This window comes from Fringilla coelebs (assembly GCF_963513975.1).
Source record: "Fringilla coelebs genome assembly, chromosome: 5".
NCBI lineage: Eukaryota > Metazoa > Chordata > Aves > Passeriformes > Fringillidae > Fringilla > Fringilla coelebs.
In genome coordinates, this window is record NC_140033.1 from 14,841,381 (window position 1) to 14,851,908 (window position 10,528).

The 10,528-nt window shown below is 40.6% G+C and overlaps 1 protein-coding gene across 1 annotated transcript in view; it reads left to right on the plus strand.

Annotated features, from left to right (window-relative positions):
* The window catches only part of SLC2A13 (solute carrier family 2 member 13), a 135,149-nt gene extending 127,986 nt beyond the window's left edge, over positions 1–7,163 (plus strand). Inside the window, exons 8-10 of the mRNA XM_084205931.1 lie at positions 4,018–4,139; positions 4,260–4,412; positions 5,532–7,163. Coding sequence (XP_084062057.1) covers positions 4,018–4,139; positions 4,260–4,412; positions 5,532–5,758 — 502 coding nt within the window. The 3' untranslated portion in view covers positions 5,759–7,163. The remainder of the gene's footprint in view (positions 1–4,017; positions 4,140–4,259; positions 4,413–5,531) is intronic.
* The last annotated feature ends 3,365 nt before the right edge of the window (positions 7,164–10,528 follow it).

Here is a 10,528-nt window from a genome sequence, read left to right on the forward strand (position 1 = left end):
GTGCATCTTCCACTGGAAGGTTAGAGTTGTCTAATCCCACCAAAGGTGCTTGCTCAGCCCCACAGCTCAGGAGCATGCAGCTGGCACTGTCCCACAGCTGAGTTTCTTCCTTTGGCAACAGACAAAACAACTGTGTTGTCCACACTTCAGAATCCACTGATAGGTGCTTACAAAAGTACTGAAATGTCCAGATCAGCAAACAGTTCAGAACCCCCTTGGCGTGATGAATTTTGGGCAACCATTTGTCATGGGGAAAAATTGCTCCTGTTTCCAGTCAGTTGTGGCTCAGTCTATTCAGGCTGAATTACGGCTCTAGCAATCTATTTATCAGGCAAATTCAGATGCAGTTGTAAAGCTGAAACTTCTCAGCTTGTGAAAGTGTTTGAATTCAATCTAAAGATTCTTACGTAAATAAATGATAATATTAAAAAATTATGTTCATCTGTGATCAGGTATCCAGGAGAGAGGTAAATCAGAGCAGTGTGCTAAGTCTCTTGCAGGTGTGTGTTCTGACATGACTAAGAATCATGGAATTATTTAGACTGGAAAAGGCTCTTAAGATCATCAAGTCTGTAGCTGTAATGGATGGATCCTGTAGCAGGGGAGTCAGCATGATAAAGAGTACAGATGCACCAGTCATGTGCTGAGATGCAATTTGCTTTCTTTGCTGTGAACTAAACTATTTTTCCAGGTTTTTGAAACATATACTAGTATTTTTAAAACTCTTTGACAGTTATAGCAAAACTCTGTATTTTATGCAATGAAAATTAAGCAATGTGTAGCTGAATCCCATGAAGTTTCATGGCAATAGTTTTTCAAGGCTGTATCTGTTTGTTCTTTTCTGGTTGTCTGAGATTTTGAGGTTTTTTTTTTTTATTTTGGTTTAGGGATTTTTAGGGGTTTTTCTTTTTCAGTTTCTGTCACCTGGTATAAGAAGCTTCATCTGTAAATTTTAAGGTAATATCTGATTTAATGGATGAATTATTTCTCTGTGTAAACTGTAAAGTCAAAGTGATAAATGCAAACTTCTCCAGAGAGGTATGGAGCTTCTGAGGCGTGGATGACAGTAGCTAGGGAACTGTGGGAAAGCTTAGAAATTATTGATTCCAACATTAGTCAGGTTTAAAGTAATCTGTTTGCCTTCAGATTGAGTTACACTTCATTTGATACTTTAGACAGCCTCTTACCACGTGTATAAAAAAGGAGCAAGGATTTCTCCTTAAAACAGAATATGCTGATTTATAGTGAAATTATTGCTCATGGTTTAACTGGTTTCTGTGGGTTGTGCTAATGTAAGTATTTTGGATGTACATGGGTGGATTTGGGAGGCCACTTGATGGACAGGGTAGAGGTGGTTTCCAGAGCTCTCCTTAGTTATGTGTCTGACCACCACTAAGTTATTACACAGTTCATCTGGTGCCTTGCTAAATTCTGCCCTCTAAGGTAGTTGGGGGATTGTTCAGACAATTAAATATCTTTAGCAGAAGAGGAGGAGCTTGAATTTACAAGAACTAATCCAAATGTTGAGATTCAGATTCTTCTACAGGATAACTAATTGACTGTGAGTAAATAATCTTAGTTGTTCCCAGGCATCATCCACAAAAGCCTTCCTCCATCTAAACAGCAGCTACTCTGAATTATGTCTCTTTTGTCCCCTGTTATTTCCATGACAAACTTCAGATGAAAACATGACTCAATGAACTTGGCATAAATTTATATTGTTCAGTGGATTGCCATGATATGAAAGTCAGCACTCTACAGAGGAGACTGTAAAAATCTCCTTGAAGGAGATTTTTAGTAAATCAAATATATTTGTTTTACACTTGAGACTTAAATTGGAAAATTGTAGATTATCATCATCCTGATAATCCAGGCACAAAGAGCTGGCATAAGAGCAGTCCTTAAGTAGTTTTACTTGTGTTAGAACAAAGAAATGGGGGATCAGTGAAACTGTGAATTAACTATAAAACCTTTGTGTGCCATCAGCACCTGAACAGGCTGTCCAGAGAAACTGTGCATGCCCCATCCCTGGAAGTGTTCAGGGACAGTTTAGATAGGGCTCTGAGTAACCTGGTCTAGTGAAAGGTGTCCCTGCCTATGGAAGGTGCAGGTTGGAACTTGATGATCTTCAAGGTCCCTTTCAGATCACACCATTCTATGATTTTTTGACTTTTTTCTGTATTTCAGCTTCTGTATTTCAGGTAGCTGCTCCTCTGCCTCCATCATATATGCTGACTTCATGTAGGACAAAATTCAAAATTTTGTCCATTAATAAACTGTATGCTAATTATAAGTATGCTCTTCAGCAAAATAATAGGTCCTACAGAAACAGTGGTACAGCAGTAGAACAGTAATAGAGCTTGAACAAATCTCCAGCCTTGAAGAAGTGTTTTTTTTTTAACATTCCCAGCACTGCAAGATGCCAGCAAATGCAGATGTCTTTGCCTTTACTTTGTGTACCATGCTGGTTTACAACTGAAGGATAAGCAAAGCAAAGTTTATTACTGCCATGTTTCTGTTTAATCTAGTCTCAAGTGCTGTTTTTCCCATTTCATTGCACTGAATCTGCTTTTTTTGCAACACAATTTCCTCTCTGTTAGGGGCAGACAGTGGAGAATAGATGAGTGGCTCAGTCACAGGAGGCTTTGGAGACATCTGGTTTTTCCTTGTATCATTTGTGTTCCAATCTGTCAAAAGCAGGACACAACTGGGGAGAGATGGCAGGGGAAGGAACCACACTGACCTGCCTGCAGTTGTGTCTGCATGAATCAGCATGTTGGTTTGTGCTCGTGGAGATGGATGCAGGATAATAAACCAAGTGTGTCTTTGCTTACAGTTTTGTTTGAGAGAAACCTCTCTGCAAAGCTGCCAATCTGGCTGGGCAGAATGGAGAAATTCATCTCAGCATCAAGATGCTTAAAAGTGCTCATCAACTTGTATTCATTACAAACACCTGCAAATGAAATACATGTACCAGCAAAAGAAGCAAAAGTGATGATGTTGAAGCAGTGTGAAACCGAGCACTCCTGTGTCTGCAGTGGGCCAGTCTGTATCCAGGCACAAAGGATGTGTCTTTGAGAGGGATGTTCAGCTGACCTGTTTTCTATGTGTTTTCCACCTCAAGAGTGAAAATGAATCAATGCCCTGGATAAGATGGCTTTTCCAGGGGAACTCAGCAAGGCAGAGCTGAAATACCACTTTCTGCATATGAAAGAGTAGTGCCTGCTTAAGTCCTCTCTCCCAAAAGTATAGGATTTTTTATCTCTAGCAATTTAAGTGGTGGCAGCTGAAAAGTTTCACTAGTTACATTTATGACTTGTTCCTTTAAACAAGTCACACTTGTTCCTTTAAATGTTAATTGAAAAAAAATTAAAACAAAAAATAAAGTTGTGAGTATGCCTTTAAAAAATGTTATGTTGTTGGGAAATACCTGGTCTTATACCTATTCCTTGAAATATGGAATTACCCCATGGTCCTTGGAATAGAGACATATTTTCTTTCAGCAGGTAATTACAAGCACTGCCTTCTCCTAAACTATTTCACTGTGTAGGAAGAAAAATACACACCTCTTTTCTTTATAGCTGCACTTGACCTTGCACATTCCCCAGACATTGCTGATCACACCTGAAGTGTGCCCCATGAAGTTGGTTTGGCAGTGATGTAAGGACTAACTTCCTTCTGACCCTAAATCCTTGTGTGCAACATCTTTATCTCGAAGTCCTGCTGCTGCAGCTGGTTTTGCACTGTGTGATATTCCTGTGAATTGGTCTTGATGGCTTTGGTATCACCATTTTTGTAGTAATGACTGGTTGTTAGAAGGAGATCTGTAAATACAAGGCAAGTGTTTAAACTCAGGGATGTTCTGCTGATTACTCTTCCTAAGACCAGACTTGAGAAAAAAAAAAAGTTTCTTGAACTTTGCTCAAAGACCTTGTACATTACTTGCCATGTTTATATTGCAATGTCAACTAGTGCCCTGAAAATTCTTTAATAAAAAGGAGTTTTGTTGATTTTCAGGTGTTCAAATGAATCCATATTCAGAAAGGAAGATTTATTTTGGGCATACAATTTCTGCCCCACTCCGTACTCTTGGACAGCACTTCTGGGCCTTATTTTGTATTTGGTTTTCTTTGCACCTGGTAAGAAAATACTTGGTTTTGCATATAAGTTTAAAATGTCAAATAGTGAAGCTGCATGTTGAATTTATTTTTGAGCCCAGCCATTAAAGTCAGACTGATCTTTTTATTCCTAATTCTCAGGGATGGGTCCTATGCCCTGGACTGTCAATTCTGAAATTTATCCACTTTGGGCTAGAAGTACAGGAAATGCGTGTTCTTCTGGAGTCAACTGGGTTTTCAATGTGCTCGTGTCACTGACATTTCTGCATACAGCTGAATATCTCACATACTATGGTAAGTAACAGTTCCTGTGCATATGTGCAGTGCAGCCATTGGCACAGAGATTTTCTCTGGATTCTGGGTCCCTCCACTGGTTTTGCTATGAAGTGTCAAAGCAGTGTTCTCAACCCACTGTGGTTTCATGAGACTTGAGATCTGCGAGACTCAAGGAACATAGAGTTTGGTCTGTATTTTATAAGAGGCATTTATTTCTGTCCTTAACTGAGAACCCAGACAGTTGATTAAAACAGAGAAGCTGGAAAAAACCACTTTTGATTTAGTGAAATAATGCTGACTCCCACTTAAGGTGACAGCATCTGCAGTTTTCCACTTTATAGTGACATCCAAGGCCAATATCAGATGGTACTTGCAGAAATGCAGCTGTTGATAAAGTGCTGTCTGTGGGACCCTGTGGAGTGTTTGTCAGGTTACTGCTCAGCCACTCTGGTACAAGTCATTTGAATCACATTAATCTGCCAGGGAGCTGATGTGACCTTCACATCCTTACTAGTGCAGAGCCTTTCAGCTCTGCTCGTTATTCCTTTGAGCCATCAGTGTAGCAGCTCTAGGGAAATGTTTGTTGGTCCTTTGCTACCTGCTCTGCCCCTCCAGGTGGAGTGGATTGTGGGCAGGAACAAGTTCTTTCTCAGTATTAATTGTCACCACAACACACTTTTAAATAATAATTAGGTGTAAAAGTCACAAACATTATTTTAATCCTGACTCATGTCTTTTGCTAGAGCTTTTTATTTTGAGGACTTGATTTAATGTGTCCTTCATTGTCAAGACAAACCAAGAAAGCTCTTTCCTTTTGCATTTGTTTTTTTTTTAATTTGGGCATGTGATTGTCTAATTGCTGTTTATTTTAAAAGCAGAGTGACTTGCCCAGAAAGGATGTGTGTTATCTTTCACATGAATTGGAATTGCCTTTGTCAATTTACTTTGGTGAGGAATGAGGCAGTAAAGAGTCCTTCTCCTACACCCACAGCTTGCTGTTGTAACCCTGCCACTCCAGCCTTTGCTTTCACACTCTCTGTTGAAGCCAGAGCCTGCTGCTTCTGTCACTGCCCTGCTCTGGCACAGAGGAGGGTGGGGGCCTCTGTGACTGACTGTGACAATGGTTTTACATTGCAGGAGCCTTCTTCCTCTACGCAGGGTTTGCTGCCTTGGGACTGGTTTTCATCTATGGCTGCCTTCCTGAGACTAAAGGGAAAAAACTGGAGGAAATTGAATCTCTGTTTGAAAACAGGCTATGTACATGTGGTATGTCAGATTCTGATGAGGGGAGGTATATCGAGTATATTCGGGTGAAGGGAAGTAATTACCATCTTTCTGACAATGATGCTTCTGATGTGGAATAATTTTCAGCTGCTGATGTATTTAATCATTTAAAAGCCTTCTGGGGGAAAAGCAGCTCTCTGATGACCTCACTGCCCTGCTTCTGGTCTGGTTCTCCTTTCTACTGTGTATTTAAAAATGCCTTCATGTTCAAAAATGCTCCATTTGGGAGGAAATTCAATATGCTAGCGTTTTCTTGATAACTGAAAGCAATGGCTTCCAAAAGAGATTGAATGCCACAATTATGGGACTTTACCAAGTGTGTGTGACACTGCTCCTTCCCCGGAGGTTTAGTAGGGTGCACTGTACCAGATGAATACAGAAGGCAATCCTAGATGGTCAGGGGCTGTCCTTATCTCCAATACTGACAAAACCTAAAATAATCAAGTGGCTGATGAGAAAGCAGCTGACAGCTGTTGGATCCCCATCCCACAGGAGCCAAGGAAGAAGCTCTGCTGTGCAGTATGACAAAGGATGAATGCATAAGCTGCTGTAATAGTAACCATTTAAAAGGTTTAACTGATTGGGAAAATACAAATACCTGCTGTATCCGTCAGAGGGACATTTCCCAAATTTACCCAAAGAGAGAGAATTTCCGTTATTTATTTGAGCTAGCGAGTAGAGAGCCATACTCACCTGGATGGGGGTTCACTAGGGTGGTGTGTGTCTGTGCTACACTCACTGCTGCTCCTGAGTACATGCTGCAGTTGGGAGTTTCTGTTTGCGAGAAAAACTGCCAAAATTGATTACTGACAGCAGGAAAACAGAGCTCAGTACGTGGCCACACGTACAAAGGTACTGGTATCAATTGCTAGGTACAACATAGAGGCTTCAGTTTTAAAAAAAATAAGTTTGTTTTCCTTTTTAGCATTTGAACATATTGGTTTGTGCCTAGTTTTGAACACAAAAATACCATTAGAAGAAATAGAAGGAGGGGAGAGGGTTTTTGCTGCTAAATGAACAGTGGTCATCCCCCCTGCGCCTTTTGCTTGTGAATAATTATTGCCTTCAGTTTATCTCCATATGTGCCGAGTAAATGACTCCCAGCACATTTTTCTTCAAATTTCCATAGCCAATTGGTGTCTTGCTGGGTCTAAAGAGAAATATTAGCCATGGGCAGAAGCCTGCATCTCATATTAATTGCCTTACTGAAGCATTGCAAACTTGTCAAGAAAATGTCAGGCACAAAACTAACTTGGCTGCCTTTAGCTTGGTAATGAAAATATGAATGGTATTTTATTCACCTGCTGTGATTGCTTGCCTTGGCAAATTGAATTTTATGCAGCTACATAAAAATATTATTTGTTTTTTCTTTGTCCTGTCCTCACTGCTTTAAGTCTTCAAAGATATGAGTTTGAAAGCATCAACAATTCAAATTCTTATCTTTGAAACATTTGTTTCATGAAAGAATATGGGAAAATTCCTCTGCCATGGGTTGAAATCCATTTATTTGGTAAAAAATACATTTATTTTTCATTGTGTAAAGATTAAAGTCATTAGGTTCATAGATTTGGTTTGTGGGTTTTTCTTGGGTTGAAGGATGTTTTTAATGTTGGATTGCTATCAAAACCAAACCTGGACATTTGTTACTAAATTATTTTTATTGGATAACATGGGATTTTGTTGTTGTAAAGAAGTCTGACATTATGTTATCTAATCTCCTGTGGGGGTAGTTCTTATTCTCCAATTATTGACCCTCAGGGATTGGGTGTATTTTGGTTTTTTTTCTTTTTTCTGTTTTTTTTTCTTTTCTTTTTTTTTTTTCTTAATCAGAGAAATATTTTTGGAAAGAAACCATTTTAAGGAATCCTCCTGTGACTGGACTGGGACTGAAAGGGAAAAACATAGCAGACAGAGGGAATTTCAAGTGACTATTTGCAAAGAGCAGCTTCAGCTGTGTGGTGAGAGGGCTGGATTCTCATGCCTTCCATCCTGCCTCCCTTTTAAGCGCACAATATTTTTATGCTTGAAAGCACCAGAAAACGCTGAGATCTCCAGATCTGTCTATTGCAAATGCTGAGATCTCAGACCTCCCTACAAATGCCCCTGCTGTGGGGTGTCTCCCTTCGGCTGTCACCTCTTTGAAGCCTTCACTGAAGGTGCAGTACCTGAAATGAGAAATAGAGATACTTTGCACAGAGAGAACAAAATGGTTTCAAGGAGAAATTAACTTATTTCTGAAACCAAGAAATAGTGTTTGAGGGCCCGAATTGGAAGCAGTTTTGTTACCTAGAGCAGAGTGGGAATAGATGTGTAACAGCCAATCCGTGCTTACAGAGTTTAAGTGGTTTAAGTGGGTGTTTTCTGGCTTCTGGGGAGGGGGACTTAGGGCTCTGATGGCCCCAAAAAGCACAAGCCCACATTCACCTTCACACCTGGGCACATTCCCTTGCTCGGGGTGTCTGGAGTGGGAGCCAGGTGGGAGCCAGGGTTCCAGTGCTGACCTCACTGGGAGAGGGAAGGGGCAGGGATTGGGCAGAGCTGAAGTGAAATCACGGAAAGGTCACTGTCACAGGGTCAGCAGCCTCTTCTGTTTTGCAGGCCGTGCTGGGGCTTTTTAGCAGCAGCAGCAGCAGACCAGCTCTCTCTGCCAGCCTTGTTCACAGACCTTCCCAAAGGGCGCTCAGTCGCGCACAGCGCTGGGCTCATTTTCTCACACAGGTTCAGTCTCACTGAAAACAGTTTTCTGAAGGTTTGTATCCCCTGTCCTTTCTCCCAAGCCACAGCAATTGAAACATGCATTTTATTCCTCGCTGCTGCTGGCCATGAGGGTACAAAATACATTGGCTTCTTTATTGTCCCTCCCCGTTCAGTGCCTACGGAGAGCGGGGTTTAAGTCTTCCTTCACACCAAGAAAGCATTCCATACCTTACAAACACTGAACCAAGCATCATGTGTATGAAAAATGAGATCAGATACTTCAAATTAATCTTATGCTGTAGGGTTTTATTTTTAGAATCTCTGAACATTTAGAGTTTATGAAGAAAATTAGAAATATGTTTCTATTTTGCAAATATTTTTTATATTTATGAGTATTTTAAGTTTTAAGAGATTTTTGCTAAAGGTAGACTTAGTAACATTCCAGATAAAACAATAAAATACAGTGTAACTGAATAATTTCTTATTACAAGAATTTCATTTATGAAGTAGCATAAATAATATGTCTAAGCACAATATTCTTTTATTGAAAGCTTTTTGCAGAAGATGTGAAATTGTTTCTTCACAAGGACTGCACACTTAATTCAGGTATTCTGTGCATCAGGAGGGTGAGGGTAATGCTGCTGGTAGAATTGGGCATATTGATTATACACAACAATTTGAGATATTTTAATTCTGAATTATCCACCGACTCTGCATGTTGTGAGCTAACACCAACTATAAAAGAAACAAGTCCTGATGCATTTTTAATATTTTAAAATTTAATTCATGTTAATTTGCATATAGTAGTTTGTTCATCATGCTGAGTAATTTGAGATAATTTGGCACTTTTTTCTTCCCCTTGTCACTTTGTCAATCAAAATAATCTTTTAACAAGAGAACCAAACCTGTTTTGAAAATAGCTAGAGCCAAAGCAAGGCCTAGGAGTCATTTGGAGGGCTGGAGTTTCATTGCTGTGGGCACCTTGGATTGGTCACTCTTGTGGACGTTTCCTTGGGAGGCACAGTGACAACGCTGGCAGAAATGGTGGGGCAAGAAAGGGTAAATCACAAAGGACCATTGCTCCAACACTAACTTATTTTGGGATGGGTTGATACTGCCACATTTCACTCGTGTAGGAGTTAGGGTTGGGAGGGGAGAAGAAGGAAATGATGCATGGAAAGCACCACACAGTCAAGTTTCAGTAGAGATGGGTGTTGCAGCCAGCAGGAGCAGTCTCTGCTTGTCTCCCTTGTGGGGTGAGGGTGATGGGGCGAGGGGCTGTGCTTGGCCCTGTGGATAGGAATGGAGGGGCTGTCAGGAAAAGAAGCACTCCAGTGTTGCTCCCCTGTGCCTGTGTGGCGGTGAGGACGTGGCAGTGGAGTTGGCCCAGTTGTGCATTTTTTCTTGGTGAAATCTCTTTTGCGGTTCGTAATCACTTGGGCTGAGCACTGGGGAGAAGTTTTGACCTTCAGGGACTGCATCAGGCCCTAGGCAAGGGTCTTGCCTTAGGCCATGCAGTCCTGGGGCATTCAGTGGGCAAGGAAAAGGCAGACCCTGTACTTCTCCACTTTTTACCCAGCTTCTTGGTGATGCTCTTTTAACATGGTCATTTTGAAATTTTACTTGCATTGTTGGCTTTGTTGGCTGAACATCACTACTGCAGAAGAGGCAGAACCTTTACAGCAGAGAATGATCTGGGGGTAGAAGTCAAGGCAGAAGAGACAGTTCTGCAAAGCACTTTAAAGAGTAAGATATGTGTGCACTTTTTTTCTGAGAGAATCAAGCTAACCAAACCCATTCCTCTGTATTGGGAAGAGAATCAAGCTTTGTGTACCAGGCCAGAAGCAGATAATGCCACAATATGTGCTTTATGGCAAAACGTGTTTTTATTGCGGGTAACATTTACAGCTTACATGTAGCTGCTGCCTATAAAGTGACTCAATTGTTCTCTGGATTTTAACAAGTCATACTTTTGTGCAAAAATCTAAGTGGTTTTCTATCAATCTTCATCACCTTGTGTACAGTACAGTTAAGCATAATCCACAGTGGTCTAGATTGTGGCAGTGTTTCAAATGTCAGCACAGTAAAATTCTAGGTGAACATTGTTAAAGAAATATTGTTGTTTGTGATACTGGGGGTTAAAATTCCTCAAA